This window comes from Somniosus microcephalus, chromosome 26, assembly GCF_052327205.1.
Source record: "Somniosus microcephalus isolate GS21.2 chromosome 26, FLI_Smic_1.0, whole genome shotgun sequence".
Taxonomy (NCBI): Eukaryota; Metazoa; Chordata; class Chondrichthyes; order Squaliformes; family Somniosidae; genus Somniosus; species Somniosus microcephalus.
Window position 1 is genome coordinate 1,783,855 of NC_141012.1, and position 24,243 is coordinate 1,808,097.

Sequence of the window (24,243 nt, forward strand, 5' to 3'; positions counted from 1 at the left end):
TCTGGCATGGATAGAGGATTGGCTATCTAACAGAAGGCAGAGAGTTGGGATAAATGGTTCATTCTCAGACTGGCAATCCGTAACTAGTGGTGTTCCGCAGGGGTCAGTGCTGGGTCCCCAACTCTTTACAATCTATATTAACGATTTGGAGGAGGGGACCGAGTGTAACATATCAAAGTTTGCAGATGATACAAAGATGGGAGGGAAAGTAGTGAGTGAGGAGGACATAAAAAACCTGCAAGGGGACATAGACAGGCTAAGTAAGTGGGCAGAGATTTGGCAGATGGAATACAATACTGGAAAGTGTGAGGTTATGCACTTTGGCAGGAAAAATCGTAGAGCAAGTTATTATCTTAATGGCAAGAAACTGGAAAGTACTGAAATACAAAGGGATCTGGGGGTCTTGGTGCACGAAACTCAAAAGGTTAGTATGCAGGTGCAGCAAGTGATTAACTAGGCCAATGGAATGTTGGCTTTCATTGCTAGGGGGATAGAATATAAAAATAGGGAGGTATTGCTTCAGTTGTACAAGGTATTGGTGAGACCGCACCTGGAATACTGCATACAGTTTTGGTGTCCATACTTAAGAAAGGACATACTTGCTCTCGAGTCAGTACAAAGAAGGTTCACTCGGTTAATCCCGGGGATGAGGGGATGGACATATGAGGAGAGGTTGAGTAGATTGGGACTCTACTCATTGGAGTTCAGAAGAATGAGAGGCGATCTTATTGAAACATATAAGATTGTGAAGGGGTTGGATCGGGTGGATGCGGGGAGGATGTTCCCGATGATGGGTGAAACTAGAACTAGGGGGCATAGTCTTCGAATAAGGGGCTGCTCTTTCAAAACTGAGATGAGGAGGAACTACTTCACTCAGGGTGGTAGGTCCATGGAATATGCTGCCCCAAAAAGCTGTAGAAGCTACATCATTACATAAATTTAAAACAGAAATAGACAGTTTCCTAGAAGTAAAGGGAATTAAGGGCTACGGGGAGCGGGCAGGAATTTGGACATGAGTCTAGGTTCGGATTGGACATGGCCCTGTGGGTAGCGGAGTGGGCCCAGGGGCCGTGTAGCCTGATCCTGCTCCTATTTCATGTGTCTAATTCTGTTAGATTCAGGAGATGGTTCTGTGATAGTAGATTGGCGGTTAGGATCAGATCAGCCATGATCTTATTGAATGGCGGAGCAGGCTCGAGGGGCCAATTGGCCTACTCCTGCTCCTATTTCTTATGTTCTTAAACTCCGTAACAAGCCAAATGTTTTTGCTCCGATCACACTGAGGAACGTCACCACTTTCACGTCATCTTTAATGCCATTTGCAGTCACGAAAAATCCGAAACACTCTGTCTAAGCACTCCATTGCTCTGCCGTTTCATCAAATGGTCCAAACGCATAGCCATTTTTTTTTTTTTTTTTTATCTTTGCAGTCCTTTTCCTCCACTTTTTAAAAAAAAAAAAAAAAAAAAAAAAAAAATTTTTACAGTCCTTTTCCTCCACTTCGTTTCACTGTATCGTTACTCTCCCCCTTCTTATTTGTGTAACACACGAACCGCCACCTTTACGAGGCGATTGCATCAGCACTAAACTGCGGGCGCGCCATTAAGAAAAGACAGGAACTTCTTACTTTAAACATCGCCGATTCCAGCGCAAAGTGATGCGCAAGTCCGTCGTCCTCGTCGCCAGTTTTGTTGTGTCTCAAGGGGTTTTATACCCTTACCTATATAACAATTAAGAAGGACTTCGGGGTGGAGAGTTTAGTTAACGGCCATTTTATTTACAATGTGCTTCTTCACTCAATGCACTACATTTCCCATGGTGCATTGCAAATCACCACTACGGTATCCCATGTGGGACAATTCTAATACACATTCAAAGTACACAACAAGTGTAAACTAGCAAGGAATGTAAAAACAGACAGTAAGAGCTTCTGCAAGTATATAAAAAGGAAGAGAGTAGCTAAAGTAAACGTTGGTCCCTTAGAGGATGAGACTGGGGAATTAATAATGGGAAACAAGGAAACGGCAGAGACTTTGAACAAATCTTTTGTATTTGCCTTCACGGTAGAAGACACTAAAAGCAACCCAATAATAGTGGAAAATCAAGGGGCAAAAGGGAGGGAGGAACTTAAAACAACCACTAACATTAGAGGAAAAGTACTAGGCAAACTAATGGGACTAAAGGCTGACAAGTCCCCTGGACCTGATGACCTTCATCCTAGGGTCTTAAAAGAAGTGGCTGCAGAGATAGTGGATGCTTTGGCTGTAATCTTCCAAAATTCCCTGGATTCTGGAAAGGTCCCAGTGGATTAGAAAACCGCAAATGTAACTCCCCTTTTCAAGAAAGGAGGGAGACAGAAAGCCGGAAACTATCGGCCAGTTAGCCTAACATCTGTCATTGGGGAAAATGCTGGAATCCATTATTAAGGGAGTAATAGCAGGACATTTAGAGAATCATAATACAATCAAGCAGAGTCAGTATGGTTTTATGAAGGGGAAATCGTGTTTGACATTTATTAGAGTTCTTTGATGATGTAACGAGCAGGGTGGATAAAGAATAAACAGTAGATGTAGTGTGTTAGGATTTCGAAAAGTCATTCGATAAGGTGACACATAAAAGGTTACTGCGCAAGATAAGAGCTCATGGGGTTAGGGGTAATATATTAGCATGGATAGAGGATTGGCTAACTAACAGAAAGCAGAGCGTCGGGATAAATGGGTCATTTTCAGGTTGGCAAACTGTAACTAGTGGGGTGCCACAGGGCTCCGTGCTGGGGCCTCAACTATTTACAATCTATATTAATGACTTGGGTGAAGGGACCGAGTGTACTGTAGCCAAATTTGCTGACGATACAAAGATAGGTGGGAAAGTAAGTTGTGAGGAGGACACAGAGTCTGCAATGGGATATAGACAGGTTCAGTGAGTGGGAAAACATTTGGCAGATGGAATATAATGTGGGAAAATGTGAGGTTATCCACTTTGTTAGGAAGAATAGAAAAGCAAAATAGTATTTAAATGGAGAGAGACTACAGAATGCTGCGGTACAGAGGGATCTGGGGGTCCTCGTACATCAAACACAAAAAGTTAACATGCAGGTGCAGCAAGTAATTAGGAAGGCAAATGGAATGTTGGCCTTTATTACAAAGGGGGATGGAGTATAAATGTAGGGAAGTCTTGCTACAACTGTACGGGGCGTTGGTGAGACCACACCTGGAGTACTGCGTACAGTTTTGGTCGTCTTATTTAAGGAGGGATATATTTGCATTGGAGACAGTTCAGAGAAGGTTCACTAGGTTGATTCCTGGGATGAAGGGGCTGTCTTATGAGGAAAGGTTGAGCAGGTTGGGCCTATACTCACTGGAGTTTAGAAGAATGAGAGGTGATCTTATTGAAACATATAAGATTCTGAGGGGGCTGAACAGGGTGGATGCTGAGAGGATGTTTCCCCTCGTGGGGGAATCTAGAACTAGGGGGTATAGTTTCAGAATAAGTGGGTCGCCCATTTAAGACGGAGATGAGGAGGAATTTCTTCTGAGGGTCGTGAATCTTTGGAATTCTCTACCCTAGAGATCTGTGGCGGCGGAGTCATTGAATATATTCAAGGCTGCGATAGACAGATATTTGAGCTACAGGAGAGTCGAGGGTTATGGGGAACAGGCAGAAAAGTGGAGTTGAGGCCAAGATCAGATCAGCCATGATCTTATTGAATGGCAGAGCAGACTTGAGGGGCCGAATGGCGGAGCAGGCGTGAGGGGCCGAATGGCGGAGCAGGCTCGAGGGGCCGAATGGCGGAGCAGGCTCGAGGGGCCGAATGGCGGAGCAGGCTCGAGGGGCCGAATGGCCGACTCCTGCTCCTATTTCTTATGTTCTCTGTTTTTCAACCTTGGTGGTGTGTTGTCCTATTGGCCTAGGTAATGGAGTGTATTCTTTGTTGTAAATGTCTTTATTCTGTAACGTTATCTGCTACACTGTGGATTCTTTCTGCTGGCATCTCACATCCTGTTCCTCTGATGCAGGGTTGACCTGGTAGTTCACTCTCTGAAGGACCTGCCAACCACACTCCCCCCTGGGTTTACAATTGGAGCCATATGCAAGTGAGTGTTTTCAGGTCGAGAATCTCAATGAAGGTTCAGCGTGGTTCAAATTCCTCAACGAAGCATGTACCTACATTCCAGCTGAGCTTTACTCTGTATCTAACCCATGCTGTACCTGCCCTGGGAGTGTTTGATGGGACAGTGTAGAGGGAGCTTTCCTCTGTATCTAACCCGTGCTGTTCCTGCCCTGGGCGTGTTTGATGGGACAGTGTAGAGGGAGCTTTACTCTGTGTCTAAATCTCAAGGAAATTGGGAAGGATGTTCCATCTCCTGCAGTTTATACAGCTAATGGAATGATGCAAAAGCTGTGTGGGCACCTGTACACTATTTTACATTTAATCGTCTTCCCCGCCCCCCCCAGCCACAATTCTGTGTGGGCATATTGTTCCATTTTCACTGCCCCCTTCAATGTAAACAGTGAGCCCTGACTGGGAACTCTCCACAAGCAGTGAAATTACTGGTTTTCATTGCAAATAAACTGCAGACAGTATGCAGAGGTGAGCTCTGATTGATGACCACTGTTGTCTTGTTACAGGCGCGAGATTCCTTTTGATGCTGTCGTTCTGCACCCGAGCCATGCAGGGAAATCCCTGGGTACACTGGCGGAGCGGAGGTGAGGCAATGATACAGGCGCACGCTTTACTGTGTAGCGTCAGGGCTTTCAGGATAGGAAGGGAAACAAGCTCTCGTGTTGGATTGTTGTACAAGATTACTTTGAGTCGAGGGAGGCTTGTTCTGTGCGATGTTTTCATCTCTCTCTTGTCTACAGCATAGTGGGAACTAGTTCTTTACGACGAGCAGCGCAGCTCAAAAGGAGATTTCCTCACCTGGAATTCAAGGATATTGTATCCTTTTATTGCTGCTCAAAACCACGTACACAGAATCACAAAACCATTCGGCCCATCGTGCCTGTGCCAGCTCTCTGAAAGCTCTCCACTTAGTCCTATTCCTCTGTCTATCCACAAACCCTTTGAAATTTTTCTTTTTGAAATGTTTAGACTAGGATATTAAGGAATTATTACATCAAACTACAGAATATACAGCACAGAATCAGGACATTCGGCCCATCTAGTCTGGACTGGTGTTTATTCTCCACACGAGTCTCCTCCCATTCCATCTGCCTCATCTCAGTCTTTCAGCCTATCTTTCTATTCCCTTTACTCTCATGTACTTGTCTAGTTTCCTTTTGAAAACACCCTATTTGCCTCAATCACTCCCGATGGTAGCGAGTTCCACATTCTAACCACTCTCTGAGTAAAGAAATTTCTCCTCATTTCCCTATTGGATTTATTAGTAACTATCTTGTATTGATGGCCCCTAGTTTTGGATTCTCCCACAAGTGGAAACATTCTCTCCACATCTACCCTGCCCAACCCATTGCTAATTTTAAAGACCTCTATCAGGTCACCTTTAAGTCTTCTCTTTCCTGAAGAAAAAATCCCCAACCTGTTCAGTCTTTCCTGATGGTTGTAATCTCTCAGTTCTGGTACCACCCTTGTCGATGTTTTTAGCATTTTCTGCAGTGCTTCTATGTCATTTTTAATAATATGTAGACCAGAACTGTGCACAGCACTCTTACGGCCTGACCAGGATCCTACATCAATAACTAACTCGGTAATTCCTAAGTTAATTTTTAAATCCTATTAATTCTTTGTACAATATTCAGTCTTCAAAATGTGGCAAAATTAGCCCGACTCTGCCAGAACGCATAAATGTTGTTTGGGGTTGATGAGATACAATGGGTTCGCACCGGAAGCTCTGCTTTGAGCCCAGCCTATGAGTTTAGGGCAGTCTCGGCACAGTGAGCATGCCCACAGTATAAAATCCTCTGTAATTCTGTACCTACACTGGAAGTGCTTCTAGGATAGCCAGTGACCTTGATTAGCAGAAAAAAATCCCCTAAGTCTTTGAAAATTAAGAGGTACAGGAAACTCTTGTTTAAACGGCACCTAATTATCCGGAATTCTCTAATAACCGGCAAAATTCAGGAGTAGATTTTGAGGCTTCCGTATACTGTATAATTGCGGCTGTGTAACCGGGGATCTCGTACCTTTTGCCGTGTTGCCATGGCTCCTGCACCTCTGGTTGTGTAACCGGGTCCCCTGTACCTGTGTTACGGGGCTCCAGCACTTCTGGCTGTGTTACGGTGCTCCAGCGCTTCTGGCTGTGTTACGGTGCTCCAGCGCTTCTGGCTGTGTTACGGGGCTCCAGCGCTTCTGGCTGTGTTACGGGGCTCCAGCACTTCTGGCTGTGTTACGGGGCTCCAGCACTTCTGGCTGTGTTACGGGGCTCCAGTGCTTCTGGCTGTGTTACGGGGCTCCAGCACTTCTGGCTGTGTTACGGGGCTCCAGCATTTCTGGCTGTGTTACGGGGCTCCAGCATTTCTGGCTGTGCTGCGGGATTCTCATAGCTTGGGCCATTGTCACTCCATGTCCCTTCTTCCTTATCCTGAATTTTTAATCAACTGGAACCATCCTGGTCCCATTGGTGCGGATACCAAAGAGTTTACTGTACTGTTTTCTGTTGGATTTGCTTGACACTAAACCATGTTTAGCCTGGGCTCCTGTGGGCATGTTACTAGGACTGTGCTGCTCTTCATCGCTACTGTGAAGGTGAGTTGTTTCCTGAAGCAAACTCTCCACCTTTTGTGGGCTGATAGTGTCAGCTGGAGTTTGATGAAGGTGGCGGTGTGTGAAAGCTGGGCTTTGAAGGGGTGTTGGGAGCTGTGTCTGGTGCTGATTGAATATTGCCAGGAGTGTCGAGTGTGCTTTTATTATTGGTGCCCGTCTGTTTCTTTAACAATTTTGATCGCAGCGAGGCAATTTGAACACGAGGTTAAAAAAGCTGGACGAGAAAGATGATTACAGCGCCATTGTACTGGCAGCAGCAGGTCTGCGGAGAATGGGCTGGGAGAATCGCATCAGCCAGGTATGGCTTTTACTAACCTGTTGTGTGTTTTCATAACCCAAGGGACTATGCTGCTGAGAAAAGCTTGTGATCAGGCGGAGGGTCGTCTCCCTTCTTCTTTCCTGCTTCCAAACCAGCAGATCTCTCTGAAGCACAGTGGATGATGTTCGCTCAGTAACGCATTAGTCCGTCTCCCTTGGAGCCAGAGTAACCCACCATACTGAAACACGCTAATACAAAGTATAAGATAGTAAGCAATATCAACAGGGCAAACCCAAACATCACGTCATCGTACTGTGAACAAGGGGCACTATCTGCTGAAATGTCCGGATTATCTCCACGCAGCGAGATTGAGCTGTAATCTGGACTCTGGGGAGAGCGGTGAAATCATTTGAGAAACAGCTGGATTCTGCAATGGAGAAATTGTAGGTTTTCGTTCTGGGTAGGTGACCTGTGATGGGCTGAGTGGCCTTAATGAGCGGCCAGTTCTGTCCACACACACCTACACTATGCAAGGGCAGTTTCCATTCTCAGATTGCTGGTCCTTTCTATTTCCCATTGACAGAGCAAAGATTAATGCCTGATTCCTTTGTCCTGATCAGCCCTAATGCTGGAACGATGCTTGCAGTTTGGAGAGGCAGCCATGAGAGGTTTCTGTTGTCGTTGTTTTATTTTCCAAAGCGGAATGCTGCCCATTTTCCTTCTGTTCACACACACACACACACACACACACACACACACACACACACACACACACACACGCAGGGAAATCAGATACTCGGGTTGTCAGAATGCTATTTGCACAAAGTGGCAGTAAAATTGATTTTTTTTCCTCATAGATTCTGGAGCCTGAAGATTGTATGTACGCTGTGGGCCAGGTAAGTGTGAATTATACAGCACTGCTGTACAATTAGTGTTTGTGAAATCTGGTGATTTTTGCCCTACCAACACGCACTGCAGTCATGATACAAACTCGCGCATCCTACCTGTGGCCAATTGGAGTTCCAAATACAATGCTGAACATGCACAGCAGGGGCACCAGCATCTGGGAAGAGAAAAAACAGGTTCATGTTCAGGAGTTGTGTCTTTAGCAGAAATTGGAACAGCCGAATTTGAACTTGAGATAAAGAATCTGCAGCAGAAGCAGACTGACCCGTTTATTTCCAGCATTTTCTCTACATTTCTAGAAATTGTTCGGAAACCATTAAAAATTTTGTAGGCGCTGTTGTCGGGCCTGTGATCACAATACTCGTATTCACATGGTGTATGTTTATGAACTTTAACCTTTTGTGTGTTTGGTAAAATAAGACGGAAAGCAGAGTGCGAGTGTTTTTTGATCATTGTGAGCGCTTCACTTCCTTGATTACTGAACGGTGGTGGATGTTTGGTAAATATAGACAATTGCAGTCCATTTACCCATACTGCGTGCAAGGCGTTTTCTACCGTTGTTAAATGATGTGTTGCTATTTGGTTCCAGGGTGCCCTGGGTGTAGAAGTGAGAATGAATGACTCTGATGTCCTGGACATGGTATCTACTCTCAACGACACGGAAACAGTCCTGCGCTGCATCACTGAGCGTTCCTTCATGAAGCACCTGGTACAGTTTAAAATAAATTGAACTCTGCCGCCGTACTCCAGTTATCAGCTGGTTCTTGGCAGCTTCCAGCTTAGAAACCTGCAGCGTTGCACTGTCCATTTGGCCGTGCGTGAGGTGGCTGCTGGCAGTCGGACATCCAATCACAAAATGCTGGAAACACGCAGGAGGTCAGTCAGCGTCTGAAAGAGAAAGGCAGGTTAGCATAACCTGGCCCTTGTACCCAAAATGCTAACCTGCCCCTGTGCGTTTCCAGCATTTCTGTTTGCTTTGCGAGTCTGTGGTGCCGTTCTTGCTGTATCCTTTGACTCTCCATACACATGTGGTCGTCACTGGTGGCGTGCTGCCTTCTTGAACTGCTGCAGTCCGTGTGGTACTTTTTGTAGTGGTTTGATATAACTGAGTGGCTTGCTAGGCTACTTTAGTTAAGAGTCAACCACATTGATGTGGGACTAGAGTCATATATAGGCCAGACTGGGTAAGGATGGCAGATTCCCTTCCTTAAAGGACATTAGTGAACCAGATGAGTTTTAGAATCCTAGAATGGTTACAGCACAGGAGGAGGCCATTGAGCCCATGCCGGCTCTCTAAGAGCACTTCAGCTAGTCCCACTCCCCCGCCCTTTCCCCAAAGCCCTGCAAATTTCTTTCCTTCAGGTACTTCTCCAATTCCCTTTTGAAAGCTATGATTGAGTCCGCCTCCACCACCCTTTCAGCCCGTGAATTCCAGAGCCCTCATGTCGCCTTTGGTTCTTCTGCCAATCACCTTAAATCTGTGTCCTCTGGTTCTCGACCCTTCCACCAATGGGAACAGTTTCTCTCTATCTACTCTGTCTAGACCCTTCATGATTTTGAACATCTCTATCAAATCTCCTCTCAACCTTCTCTGCTCCAAGGAGAACAACTCCAGCTTCTCCAGTCTATTCACGTAACTGAAGTCCCTCATCCCTGGAACCATTCTAGTAAATCTTTTCTGCACCCTCTCCAAGGCCTTCACATCCTTCCTAAAGTGCGGTGCCCAGAATTGGACACAATACTCCAGTTGAGGCCGAACCAATGTTTTATAAAGGTTCATCATAACTTCCTTGCTTTTGTACTCCATGCCTCTGTTATGAAGCCCAGTATTCCGTATGCTTTTTTAACTGCTTTCTCAACCTGCCCTGCCACCTTCAACATATACCCCCAGGTCTCTCTCTTCATGCACCCCCTTTAGAATTGTACCCTTCAGTTTATATTGCCTCTCCATTTTTCCTACCAAAATGTATCACTTCACACTTTTGTGTGTTAAATTTCATCTGCCATGTGTCCACCCATTCTATCATCCTGTATATTTCCTCTTGTAGTCCGTCACTATCCTCCTTGCTGTTCACTAGACTTCCAAGTTTTGTGTAAATCTGCAAATTCATTAATATATACCAAGAAAAGCAGTGATCCTAGTACCGATCCCTGGGGAACCCCACTCTGTACATTCTCCCAGTCTGATAAACAACCGTTCACCACTACTCTCTGTTTCCTGTCACTTAGCCAATTCCATATCCATGCTGCCACTGTCACTTTTATTCCATGGGCTTCAATTTTGCTGGCAAGCCTATTATGTGGCACTTTATCAAATGCCTTTTGGAAGTCCATGTACACCACATCAACTGCATTGCCCTCATCAACCCTCTCTGTTACCTCATCAAAAAACTCAATCAAGTTAGTTAAACACGATTTGCCTTTAACAAATCCATGCTGGTTTTCTTTAATTAAACCACACTTGTTCAAGTGACTGTTAATTTTGTCCCGGATTATTGTTTCTAAAAGCTTCCCCACTACCGAGGTTAAACTGACTGGCCTATAGTTGCTGGATTTATCCTTACACCCTTTATTGAACAAGGGTGTAACATTTGCAATTCTTCAGTCCTCTGGCACCAGCTCTGTATCTAAGGAGGATTGGAAGATTATGGCCAGTACCTCTGCAATTTCCACCTTTACTTCCTTCAGCGCCCTAGGATGCATCCCATCAGGTCCTGCTGACTTATCTACGTTAAGTACAGCCAGCCTTTCTAGTACCTCCTCTTTATCAATTTTTATCCCATCCAGCATCTCAACTGTCTCCTTGTTCACTATGACTATGGCAGCATCTTCTTCAGACAGAAAACAAAGAGTAGGGATAAACGGGTCTTTTTCAGGATGGCAGGCTGTGACTAGTGGGGTACCGCAAGGATCGGTGCTTGAGCCCCAGCTGTTCACAATCTATATCAATGATTTGGATGAGGGGACTAAATGTAACATTTCCAAATTTGCTGATGATACAAAGCTAGGTGGCATTGTCAGTTGTGAAGAGGATGTGAAGAGGCTTCAAGGGGAGCTCGACAGGCTCAGTGAGTGGGCAAGAACATGGCAGATGGAATATAATGTGGATAAATGTGAAGTTATCCACTTTGGTAGAAAAAACAGGAAGGAAGAGTATTTCCTAAATGGTGAAAGATTGGGGAATGCAGATGCTCAAAGGGACCTGGGTGTCCTTGTACATGAGTCACTGAAAGTGAATGTGCAGGTGCAGCAAGCCATTAGGAAGGTAAATGGTATGCTGGCCTTCATTACAAGAGGATTTGAGTACAGGAGTAAAGAAGTCTCACTCCAATTATATAGGGCCTTGGTGAGACCACATCTGGAGTACTGTGTACAATTTTTGTCTCCTTACCTAAGGAAGGATATACTTGCCATAGAGGGAGTGCAACGAAGGTTCACGAGATTGATCCCTGGGATGGCGGGACTGTCATATGAGAAGAGATTGAGTAAACTAGGCCTGTATTCTCTTGAATTCAGAAGAATGAGAGGGGATCTCATTGAAGCATACAAAATTATTACAGGGCTTGATAGGATGGATGCTGAGAGAATGTTTCCCTTGGCTGGGGAGTCTAGAACCAGGGGTCACAGCCTCAGGATAAAGGGTAGGCCATTCAGGACTGAGATAAGAAGAAATTTCTTCTCAGAGGGTGGTGAATCTTTGGAATTCTCTACCCCAGAGGGCTGTGGAGGCTCAGTCATTGGGTATATTCAAAACAGAAGTCGATAGATTTCTGACTAGTAAGGGCATCAAGGGATATGGCGATAGGGCCGGTGAATGGAGTTGAGGCAGAAGATCAACCATGATCTCATTGAATGGCGGAGCAGGCTCGAAGGGCCGAATGGCCGACTCCTGCTCCTATTTCTTATGTTCTTCCTTAGTAAAGACAGATGCAAAGAACTCATTTAGTACCTCAGCCATGCCCTCTGCCTCTATGTGTAGGTCTCCATTTTGGTCCCTAATCGGCCCCACCCCTCCTCTTACTACCCATTTACTATTTATATGCCTATAGAAGACTTTTAGATTCCTTTTTATGTTAGGTGCCAATCTATTCTCATACTCTCTCTTTGCCCCTCTTATTTCCTTTTTCACTTCCCCTCTGAACTTTCCATATTCAGCGTGGTTCTCGCTTGTATTCTCAACCTGACATCTGTCATATGCCCCCTTTTCTGCTTCATCTTACTCTCTATCTCTTTCATCATCCAGGGAGCTCTGGCTTTGGTTGCCCTACCTTTCCCCCTCGTGGGAATGTACCTCGCCTGTACCCGAGTCATTTCCTCTTTAAAGGCAGCCCATTGTTCAATTACAGTTTTGCCTGCCAATCTTTGATTCCAATTTACCCGGGCCAGATCCATTTTGAACCCATTGAAATTGGCCTCCCTCCAATTAAGTTTTTTTACTCTAGATTGCTGCCTGTCCTTTTCCATAGCTAATCTAAACCTTGTAATACTGTGATCACTGTTCCCTAAATGTTCCCCTACTGACACTTGCTCCACTTGACCTACCTCATTCGCCAGAACCAGATCCAGCAATGCCTCCTTCCTCGTTGAGTCGGAAACATACTGATCAAGAAAGTTCTCCTGAACTGACTTCAGAAATTCTTCCCCTTTAATTCAGAGATTGCTACCTTTGAGGTCCTGCTTTTTAATCTCTTTCCTAGCTCCCTTAAATCTGCCTGCAGGACCTCATCCCTCTTTCTACCTAAATTGTTGGTACTGATAAGGACCATGACCTCTGGCTGTTCACCCTCCTCCCTTAGAATGCTCTGCATCTGCTCAGTGACATCCTTGACCCTGGCACCAAGGAGGCAACATACCATCCTGGAGTCACGTCTGTGGCCGCAGAAACGCCTGTCTGTTCCCCTAACTATCGAATCTCCTACCACTATTGCTTTCCCACTCTTCCTCCTTCCCCCCCTGTACAGCTGAGCCACCCGTAGTGCCGTGGACTTGGCTCTGGCTGAACTCCCCAGAGGAACCTTCACCCTCACCAGTATTCAATCCTAAATACTGGTTAAAGAGTGAGATGCACTCTGGGGACTCCTGCACTACCTGCCTGGTCCTCCTTGTCTGCCTGACAGTCACCCATTCCCTCTCCGCCTGCACACTCTTGCACTGCGGAGTGACCAGCTCCTGAAACGTGCTATCCATGAAGCTCTCAGCCTCACGGATGCACCGCAGTGACACCAGCTGTTGCTCAAGCTCCGAAACCCGGAGCTCGAGCTCCTCTAGCCGATGACACTTCCTGCACACGTGGTTGCCCAGGGCACGGGAAGCGTCCTGGAGTGCCCACATGGCACAGGATGTGCATTCCAGGGGACCAGCTACTCACCAATCAGCTCCTTCCCTTGTGCTGATGTCACTTACCTCGCTCCATGATGCTCGCGCTCCCTTCGGGCTCTGTGCTCTCGGGCCTACCTATACCTGCGGCCGCTCCTCTCGCTCTCCCGCAGGTCTGCTCTCGTTATTAACTTAGAGACCTTGGGTTCTGTGGCTCCACTCCTCCTTTTCAGTTAGACGTCTCACCCGCCTTCCTCCTCGCTACCGAATTCCTGCGCTCACCAAATTCCTCCACTCTGCTAGCGATCCACTCCGTTTGCGATTTACCCAACTCTGTCTCCAAGCTCAAGCTCTCAAGGACCTTTTTAGGACAATCGGACAGCTCCATGGTCACTTTTACTGATGCCAGCTTTTTATTTCCAGATTTTTAAAACAAATTCCAATTCTCAAACTGCCCTAGTGGGATTTGACCTCCCGTCCCCTGGGTTACGAGTCCAGTAACAGAACCCGACACTCCCATGCCCACAGGTATTGGCCACTGAGGGGACATTACAGTCGAACCCGATCCTATCCTCATGTGTCCATTCACATTCTAGTGGGAGTTACGGCGTAGCGATCGGACGCCTGGCTGGTTTCCCCACTCTGCCCCCGGTGCATTGATGCTGTTTTCCCTTCTGACATCAGCTGACAGTACGGAGTGGGGATTGAAGCTGGGAACAGTTCAGGATTCTGTGTTTGTTCTCACTCCCCCGTGATGCTTGGTCTAGTCTCCGTTGTGAGATGAGGAGGTGTAAAGAAACTAACTGGCTCTTTGTTGCATGTTTTCTGCAGGAGGGAGGCTGCAGTGTACCTGTTGCCGTACACACTGTCATTAATGGAAATCAGGTGACGCTGCTTATCGTGTGTTTCTCACCTCTTTTTGCATTTTTGCTTTTCCAAATCTATATTTTAATTCTCTGAATCTTTCAATTGCAGCTCTACCTCACAGGGGCTGTGTACAGTCTCGATGGATCCGACAGCTTGAAAGATACAATGCAAACAAGCGTATCTACTCAAACAGAGGTACACCCACAATCCAGGCCGACACTCGAGTGCGGAACTGAGGGAGCACAGCACTGTCGGAGGGGCAGTACTGAGGGAGCGCCGCACTGTCGGAGGGGCAGTACTGAGGGAGCGCCGCACTGTCGGAGGGGCAGTACTGAGGGAGCGCCGCACTGTCGGAGGGGCAGTACTGAGGGAGCGCCGCACTGTCGGAGGGGCAGTACTGAGGGAGCGCCGCACTGTCGGAGGGGCAGTACTGAGGGAGCGCCGCACTGTCGGAGGGGCGGTACTGAGGGAGTGTCGGAGGGGCGGTACTGAGGGAGCGCCGCACTGTCGGAGGGGCGGTACTGAGGGAGCGCCGCACTGTCGGAGGGGCGGTACTGAGGGAGCGCCGCACTGTCGGAGGGGCGGTACTGAGGGAGCGCCGCACTGTCGGAGGGGCGGTACTGAGGGAGCGCCGCACTGTCGGAGGGGCGGTACTGAGGGAGCGCCGCACTGTCGGAGGGGCGGTACTGAGGGAGCGCCGCACTGTCGGAGGGGCGGTACTGAGGGAGCGCCGCACTGTCGGAGGGGCGGTACTGAGGGAGCGCCGCACTGTCGGAGGGGCGGTACTGAGGGAGCGCCGCACTGTCGGAGGGGCAGTACTGAGGGAGCGCCGCACTGTCGGAGGGGCGGTACTGAGGGAGCGCCGCACTGTCGGAGGGGCAGTACTGAGGGAGCGCCGCGCTGTCGGAGGGGCAGTACTGAGGGAGCGCCGCACTGTCGGAGGGACAGTACTGAGGGAACGCCGCACTGTCGGAGGTGCTGTCTTTCAGATGAGACGTTAAACCAAGGCCCCTTCTGCGCTCTCGGATGGATGTAAACGACCCCATGGCACTATTTCGAAGGAAAGGGGAGTTGTCCCCGGATTCCTGGGGCCAATATTTATCCTAAAAACAGATTATCTGGTCATTTATTTCATTGTTTGTGGGAGCTTGCTGTGTGCAAATTGGCTGCAGCTTTTCGCTACATTGCAACAGTGACTATACTTCAAAAGCATTTCATTGGCTGTAAAGCGCTTTGAGACGTCCTGAGGTGGTGAAAGGCGCTGGGGAAAACGAGTCTTTTCTTTCTTTTGACATCTAGGAATGTGCCAGAGTCCCCAGGGGTGCCCACGATTTCTCCGGGTGGTTCGCTCGTTGCCTGGGGTGGAGATGAGCCGTACTGCAGACGGTCTTTGAGTTAGCTGATCTGAGCTCGGGCAGTACGATGGGTTGGGCAGTCCTCCAGTGGAGCCCTCTCTACCTGTTGCAGTGGCTGTTTCTCTGGGCAGGGCCGTGGGGCTGGTCTTCTGAACGGATGAGATCGAATGTCCTACTGCAGCTGACGTGAGGTATTTCAGCAAACTGAGTGCTGAAAGGGGAAAGCAGACCTGCTGTAAAAGGTGCGATCACTGAGGCGGAGTTGGGCTGATGTGCACTCTGAGGGATCCTCAAGTCCCACTGCTCAGCTCAGCAGCTGAATGGGGAAACCCTACAATAGCACCATCAATGATGCATGTTTTAAAAAAAAAAAAAAAAAAACAACTAATTCACAGATTGTCCCAAGGTAGGTGCTTCCCACCTCTGCTGCTCGCCTCAACTAAGGTTCCCTTTAAAGGGGGAATATATGCAGCAGCGTCCCAGTGACTGTCAGTGTTGGAGAATGGATGACTATGCTTTTTGCCTCCAGTATTGGTATCTAGCATTCCCAGGTTAGGCTTAGCATGGGTTAGATGCAGGATAAGCTCCCATGCAATGTTGCATTAAGCACTGTCACGTTCTGTATAATAGGGATTAGGTGCAATGTAAATCTGGCTCTTTACTGCTCTGGAAAGGTGCCTTAACCCCACAGGAGGGCCACCTACTGCCCCAGTGTGACATTTCCAGGTCCTACATACCCATCTCTTGCATTTATGTAGCACCTTATCACGTCCTCAGGATGTCACAAAGCACTTTCCAATTATTGTGAAGAACAGTCAGTGTTATTTTGTGTGTAGGCATGGCTGCCATTTGTACACCGCAAGGTCCCACAATCAGCAGAGCTGGGTGAGCAGGTAATCTGTTTTTGGTGATGTCGGTTGAAAGAGAAATGTTGGTCAGGTCACTTGGACCCGCCGTCTGGACAGGTCAACGGAACCTCGGTTTAACTTCTCATCCAAAAGGTGGCATCTTCACCAGTGCAGCACTGGAGTGCCGGTCTGGGATATGGGCTCAAGTCCTGGAGTAGGGCCTGAACCTGTGGCTCCGAGGGGGAGAGTGCCACCAACTGAACCTCACTGGCACTTAAACTGGTTTTGTCAATTTAATGTTACTGCAGTTTTATCCTGCTCGTGACTGTGACTCGAATTCAGTTCTAAAAATGTTGTGGAGAAATTGCAAGCCGTGAAGCTAGTTAGAGTAAAATGGCTGATGTTTGTCTCCCTCTCAGGGTGAAGAATGCAGCGATGATGATGCTCAGCATGTTGGGATCACGGCAAAGAGAATTCCGCACCGTTCCCAGGCAGCAGCTGAAAAACTAGGGATGGACTTGGCCAATCTACTGCTTAGCAAAGGCGCCAAGGAGATCCTGACTGTTGCTAGGCAGCTGAATGATGCAAGATAATGCAGTTTTTAAACTGAACATCAGTGAACATTATGTCGTTATTTAGCTGTTCATAATGTTATAAATACACAGTAACCAAAGATAACAGACAGTATCCCTTACCCGTAGCTAATGTAAAACGTTCCCCATTTTATTCTACTCTGAGCTGCTTCTAAACTGCCTTCTAAACACAGTGTGTTCTTACATTCACTGAACTTCATCAAACAGCTGGTATCCTGTGACATTTGGAGAGCGCTCCAGTATACGATCTGGCGTATAATCCTCATCTTCGTGTCTCGCTCCGTGCTGAGGACAGGGCGTTTTAACCAAACTAGCGGCTGTAACATAGAACAGCTTATCTGAAGGGTACAATTCGAAGTTGCTTATTTTGAATTGTCTTAATTCAAATTGAAATCATGTTTTTAAACAAAGCCTCTTGTGCTGTTTTATTTCATTTGTATTACTGAATAAGTTGAATTTTTTTTTGAGCTAAAAACCACTTTGAATGAACAGGAGCGAGTGGATCTGGAATCAAACCATTCCCAGATTCCCTTCACTGTGGTACTCCAGCACCACCTGTTTGGGAGTTTAGTCCCTTTTCCTCTCTGTTCTAACCCACCGCAGTTAGTGAAATTCCTATGGGACCAATGTTAACGTTTTCTCCCCCCTCCCCCGGATGAGGGTGGGTAGAGAGGAGTACTTCCTGAGCTTCCCTGGCCCAATATTGATTCCTGTTGCTCTTGCTGTTCTTCAGACAGCCCCATATTGTGCTCGTTGCTGGTGTTGGTGCAGCAACAAGACCTTTAAATGGAAATACTGCACAAGAGAAGCATTGAATTTTCCCCTTTCTCTGCACACATTCCAGCGATCCCTGTGACGCAGGTTCAGCTGCCCTGCAGATTGTGGCTCTCTCGGTGCACACGTGCCGTGCCTTTAAAGTTGCCTGTATGATTGAGGAAGTTTGTGAGACCCCCCCACAAAGAGTCAGGCCCAGCAACGCAGAGTGTGGGAGGCGAGGCAGCCCCAGAGGGCAGCTAATGTCTGGCCCTGCTCGCACTAAACTCCAGACTGACTGAGAAATTGGCAAATTAAATTAGACTTCAGCTGTATTTTTTTTTAAAGTAGAAGCTTTTGCTGAATGTTTTAACCCTGTAAATGTATGGAGAGACTTTTGATCTCAACAAAACCCTTTTCTGAAGATCATTCATATAGTACAATCTATTAGCTATTTGGCTATGGATGGCATTGCAGCTGAACTTGATTTTTGTCCTCGCTTGATATCCATGCACTTGGACTCCCTAACAGGTTACTGGACAGTGCTCGGGAGCAGAAACTTTCACTGATTTCCCAGCTGCTCCGCACCCTCCACAGTCAAGGGCTAGTGAGGCCAATTGTACTGCTCCTAATGTAGCTCTGGCTAACTCGGCATAGACCGGGGATAGACACTGCAACCTCCTTCCTCGGTACCAAACATTATGGTGCCTTTACCCACTCAGATTTTGGGGCATTCTGAATTATGCATCAGCTGTGACTCGGTGGGTAGCTCTCTCACCTCTGAGTCAGAAGGTCATGGGTTCAAGTCACACTCAGAGACTTGAGCCCGTAATCTAGGTTGACACTCCCATTGCAGTACTGAGGGAGTGCTGCACTACTGAGGGAGTGCTGCACTGTCAGAGGTGCCGTCTTTCAGATGATCTGTTCAACTGTGGCCCTGTCTGCTCTCTCGGGTGGACGTAAAAGATTCCACTGCACTATTTTGAAGAGGAGCAGGGGAATTCTCCCCGGTGTCCTGGTCAATATTTATCCCTCAACAAACATCACTCAAACAGATTATCTGGTCAATATCTCACTGCTGTTTGTGGGAGCTTGCTGTGCGCAAATTGGTTGCCGCGTTTCCTACATTACAACAGTGACTACACTTCAAAAGTACTTCATTGGCTGTGAAGCGCTTTGGGACATCCTGAGGTTGTGAAAAGTGCTGTATAAAGTATTTCTTTATTACTTGCGCCTGCACTGTCCATGTGCAGCAGACACATGTTACTGTAAACATATTCTACCGAATGTTCTGTTAGCCAATCACAAGGGATACTGTCTGAAAATGTACAAGTCAAAATCAGTTCCTTAATGCCAGTGTTTCTGATTCAGAGGCTTGCTGGATTATATAAATTATATTCTTACAAATAAGGTGTGGCAAAGCTTTTTAAAAGTAGGTCAGCGGAGAATCTGAAGTTAGTCGTTGGGGTGTGAGTTGTTGCAGACAGCACCCAGCTGCAATAAGGGCATTGTTAATTTTACATGGTGGGTGGGGGGGGGGAGGCAGGAGTCGGGAAACAGGTGGAATTTCAGAATATGATCCCCAAAACATGTTTAAAAATCCAGGTATCCCACGTAATGAAAGTGGAATTTGAGCTGCTCGGTCACAATGTCCTTAATCATCAGGTGTCTTTCTGGAGTTAGAAGGTAAAGCAAGTGGCATCTCTCCTCAGTAGTGAATGATTGTAAATCATGGCGTGTTCACACTCTGCTTCTGTAATAGCACAGTATATTCTGTTTACCAGTAATGCTGTAGTTCAGTAGCACAGTGGGCTGAGACTTTTAATTTAAACTTTAAAACTTTAAAAAGTAAACCTAATCAACACACAAACTCATTTCTCAGTTCCATTTAATTATGGTGTGTGAAAGTGCAGCATGCTTAGTAAAGAGAGTCAGGTCAAATCGAGGAATGCCTGAGATGCACTAACCCAGGACTGGATAACAACCAGTTCCACTCTGCAGGACAACAGTGTTAACACTTCACGAGACCCACGAGTAAGATACTGGCTCCAGCTGGAGCAGACACGAATGGAGTTGTGATGATGACTCCTGCATCTCTGCTGCTGAGTTCAGTTTGAAGGAATCTCTGGGGGTCCGGTCAATGTTCCCTCTGATTTTCTTTTGCTCGTCCCTTTGGCTGCACGGTTTCTCCCATGTAAAGGCCGGTGAGCGGGAGCTCCAGGCCGCAGCGCAGGTGTGCAGCTTAACGGGACTGTTGGGTCCGGTGGTAACGGTCCGTTTCTGTATTGAATAGGAAGTTGTCTGATACGAAGATAAACAGGGCAATTTTAACCTAATCCACCCGCTGGGAAACTGACGGGATCGGAAGCGACGCTGGTTTAACACCCTGCCCGATTTAACACTCGATTGAAGTCAATGCAGAGTAATATTGGACAGGTGTAAAACCAGTGTTCCACCCGATCCCATGGGATTTGCACCCCCCCCCCCCCCCCCCCATATCCCCGGTCCAGCGTTCCACCCGATCCCGTGGGATTTCCAATCCCCGGTCCAGCGTTCCACCCGATCCCGTGGGATTTCCACCCCCCAATCCCCGGTCCAGCGTTCCACCCGATCCCGTGGGATTTCCACCCCCCAATCCCCGGTCTAGCGTTCCATCTGATTCCATGGGATTTCATCCTCTGGCACATGTTTGCATGTTTTCTTTATTAAAATGTGCCTGACCTTTGCATGATTTGATCCTTCAGTGATTGTCCTGTGGGGTCGAACTTGTGATGGATTTTGAGCTGAAAGATTGACCCAGTACAACAGTTGGATCCGTTTGTCTCAGATTTGAGCAAAGGAAATATTCTAAACGCAGCCAGGAATAGGGTCGATATCGACACAGATATTCCCGTTGTTGGTATCCACAATTCACACATACACTGGCATTGCCCATGTACCATGTGTAGGATTGTGTGTGAAAGCCTTATTAAAACAGGTCTCCGTTCTTAAACACAGTAACCCAAAGTGCTCTGTGAATCCGAGGCAGAAATACTGTTGAGTATGACTCCAGGGCCGGAATCCCCTGTCATCAAACAAGAGTTCCTAGAACACCGTTATGTAATAAAGTTTATTTTTTAACTAATGGCAAAGGGCTTTCCAAAAGGAATAACAAATAAAACTGCTAGTCTAGGACAGCCTTGCACCAAGGTAATGTTTTATGATGTGAATTTTTTCCTGCTGTGTCCTGGATGCTGTAGACCATATGGTCTGGCACAGTGGGTTGTGGAGTGTCAGTGTCTGGTATTACGCCTCTTGCCCTTGCAGTAATGTCAGAATAAACAGCATAAGTAAAGAATTGATTTTTGAAATTCTGTTTCCTTTTTGTAACTTCTCTTTTAACAGCCTGTACTTGAAGGGTGGGACTGCACTCGCCTGGTTCCATTCTTATCTATCTAATCGTAACCAGAGAATCACCTGCATCGGCTTCTCTTCCCGCTCCCCCATCGTTACCTCTGGTGTCCCCCAAGGATCTATCCTTGGCCCCTCCTATTTCTCATCTACATGTTGCCCCTTGGCGACATCATCCGAAAACACAGCGTCAGTTTGCACATGTACGCTGACGACGCCCAGCTCTACCTCACTACCACTTCTCTCAACCCCTCCACGGTGTCTAAATTGTCAGACTGCTTGTCCGACATACAGTTCTGGATGAGCAAACATTTTATCCAATTAAATATTGGGAAAACCGAAGCCATTGTTTTCGGTCCCCGCCACAAACTCCGTTCCCTAGCCGCTGACTCCATCCCTCTCCCCAACATCTGTCTGAGGCTGAACCACACTGTTCGCAACCTTGGTGTCATATTTGACCCTGAAATGAGCTTCCGACCAAATTTCTGCAGCATAACAAAGACCGCCTACTTCCACCTCCGTAACATCGCCCGTCTCCGCCCCGCCTCAGCTCATCTGCTGCTGAAATCCTCATCCATGCCTTTGTTACCTCTAGACTTGACTATTCCAACGCACTCCTGGCTGGCCTCCCACATTCCACCCTACGTAAACTTGAGGTCATCCAGAACTCGGCTGCCCGTGTCCTAACTTGCACCAAGTCCCGTTCGCCCATCACCCCTGTGCTTGCTGACCTACATTGGCTCCCGGTTAAGCAGCGCCTTGATTTCAAAATTCTCATCCTTGTGTTCAAATCCCTCCATGGCCTCGCCCCTTCCTATCTCTGTAACCTCCTCCAGCCCCACAACCCCCTGAGTATCTGCGCTCCTCTAATTCTGCCCTCTTGAGGATCCCTGATTATAATCGCTCAACCTTTGGTGGCCGTGCCTTCAGCTGCCTGGGCCCTAAGCTCTGGAATTCCCTCCCTAAACCTCTCCGCCTCGCCACCTCTCTTTCCTCCTTTAAGACGCTCCTTAAAACCTACCTCTTTGACCAAGCTTTTGGTCACCTGCCCTAATTTATCCTTATGTGGATCGGTGTCAAATTTTTTGTTTTAAAATACTCCTGTGCAGCACCTTGGGAAGTTTTACTATGTTAAAGGTGCTATATAAATACACGTTGGTGTTGTTGGAGGGTAAATTCAAAACTAATCTGCGGAAACACTATTTCAGTGAGCGAGTGGTCAATCTACGGAACAGGCTCCCTCGGGAGACGGTGGAAGCAGTTAGTATTGATTCATTCAAGTGCAAACGCCTCAATTTTAAAACTTATCTTTGTTTTCAAATCTCTCTGTGGCCTCGCCCCCTCCCTATCTCTAACTCCTCCAGCCCTACAACCCTCGGAGATCTCTGCGCTCCTCCAATTCTGGCCTCTTGCGTATCCCCCGATTTTAATCGCTCCACCATTGGCGGCCGTGCCTTAAGTTGCCTGGGCCCCAAGCTCTGGAACTCCCTAAACCTCTCCACCTCTCTTTTCTCCTTTTAAGAGGCTCCTTAAAACCGACCTCTGACCAAGTTTTTGGCCACATGCCCTAATATCTCCTTATGGGGCTCGGTCAATTTTTGTTTGATAATCGCTCCTGTGAAGCACCTTGGGATGTTTTACTATGTTAAAGCCGCTGTATAAATGTAAGTTGATGTTTATAATCCATTCTGACCTGGTGACCTCTGCTGTTTTATCTGTTCTGAGGTTTCGGGTGACGTTGGCAAGGCCGGATTTACTGCCCATCTCTATTGTGTCTGTGGACAGAGAATCACAATGTAGATTATGTTTCTCTCTCCTCTCCTGGGTAACGGTTCTACAGATGCCAGCTCACCCAATGTCCATTCTTTCGGGGAGTGTCAGCCGGTTATTCGACTGTGGAAAGGTGTTGCACCCAACATCCATACGATACGTGCACTTTCCAGGGAGGGATAGAGGCGAGCAATCAGCGGTAGGAATCTAAACTGATTGATCCCCTTCCCTCGCCCAGGTAGGGCCCCACACCCTGCTCCAGGGCTGAGATACACAAACTGGGAATCTTGTGCTCTGTATAATTCAGTCACTACTAAGATATGTACAGAGTCACTGGGAGAATAGAGTGCACAAGTAATACAGCGAGTGCCTGGAAGGTAGGGGACATGGAATGCAGTACGGTGTGTAAAGCTTTTATTTTTGTGCTGTTCAATAGATGCACATGAATCTGCTCCGAGTCCTACCCGGGTATGAGAACAACATTAACAGCAGGCTGCTGTCAGCACAAGGCAAGTCTGTAAACTGCACAGACCAGGCTCGGTATTAACTTCCATAAAATACAAAGAACATTTGTGTTTCCCGAAAGAAGTGCACATAGAATATTATTCTGCTGAAAAAACAGTTCAGAAATACTAAGAGCTAGATGCAGTCCAGATTGGATTTGGATTGATGTGTCTTAATGGGGAAACTCTGGGACAAGGACCACAGTGGAGAGGAGAGGAGAGGAGGTTCATCTGGACACAGGTTTGGTGACCCCAAGCTCGGCTGTTAAAAGCTTACAGACTGAGGGAGGTCTGGGGTGCCACAGTCTGGAGTTCCTAGGAAAGAAGTAATTAGAGCCAGGCTGTTCAGGAGTGAAATCAGGAAGCACTTATATTCACATAAAGGGTAGTAGAAATCTGGAGTCCTCCCCCCACAAAAGCCTGTGGATGCTGGGGGCCAAGGCTGAGATCAATAGATTTTTGTTAAGTAAGGGAATCGAGGGATAATGAGCAACAGCAGGTAAATGGAATTCAGATACAGATTAGCCAACATCTAATTAAACGATGGAACAGGATCCAGGGGCTGAATGGCCTCCTCCTATTCCTATAAGGAGATGTGATGAGTTTTGATTTCAATGCAATGAGGGTATAGGAGGAGGAAGAGCGTAGAATAATGTATCTGGAGTTTAGGAAGAAAATACAAGCCCAAAAACCAACCAGGTAATTCTGTAGTTCACTTCCTGACCTGTAATACACAGGGCTGTTGATCGAGGTGGAAATCAGAGGACAATTTACAGTCTGTCCAGATAATAGAATGTGTGGTTTACAAGGATAAATTAAATAAACAGACATATTACTGCTTGTGATACAGGGGTGAGTGGACAGGGTTTAGAGCCAATGCAAAAGGATTGGGGAATTTTAAGCGTTAGTGAGTTACGCCCAGAACCACTGACGCTCTGCGATCTTTACTGGTTCAAGAT

At 47.1% G+C, this 24,243-nt stretch overlaps 1 protein-coding gene across 3 annotated transcripts in view; it reads left to right on the plus strand.

The window, feature by feature from the left end:
* Positions 1–20,962, plus strand: part of hmbsb (hydroxymethylbilane synthase, b) — a 55,870-nt gene extending 34,908 nt beyond the window's left edge. For all 3 annotated transcript variants that reach the window (XM_085967643.1, XM_085967644.1, XM_085967645.1), the window contains 9 exons: positions 4,017–4,094; positions 4,630–4,707; positions 4,864–4,939; positions 6,909–7,022; positions 7,841–7,879; positions 8,479–8,598; positions 14,037–14,090; positions 14,181–14,267; positions 16,695–20,962. In XM_085967643.1, the coding sequence (XP_085823769.1) occupies positions 4,017–4,094; positions 4,630–4,707; positions 4,864–4,939; positions 6,909–7,022; positions 7,841–7,879; positions 8,479–8,598; positions 14,037–14,090; positions 14,181–14,267; positions 16,695–16,868 (820 nt within the window). In that variant the 3' untranslated portion in view covers positions 16,869–20,962. The remainder of the gene's footprint in view (positions 1–4,016; positions 4,095–4,629; positions 4,708–4,863; positions 4,940–6,908; positions 7,023–7,840; positions 7,880–8,478; positions 8,599–14,036; positions 14,091–14,180; positions 14,268–16,694) is intronic.
* Positions 20,963–24,243: the final 3,281 nt, after the last annotated feature.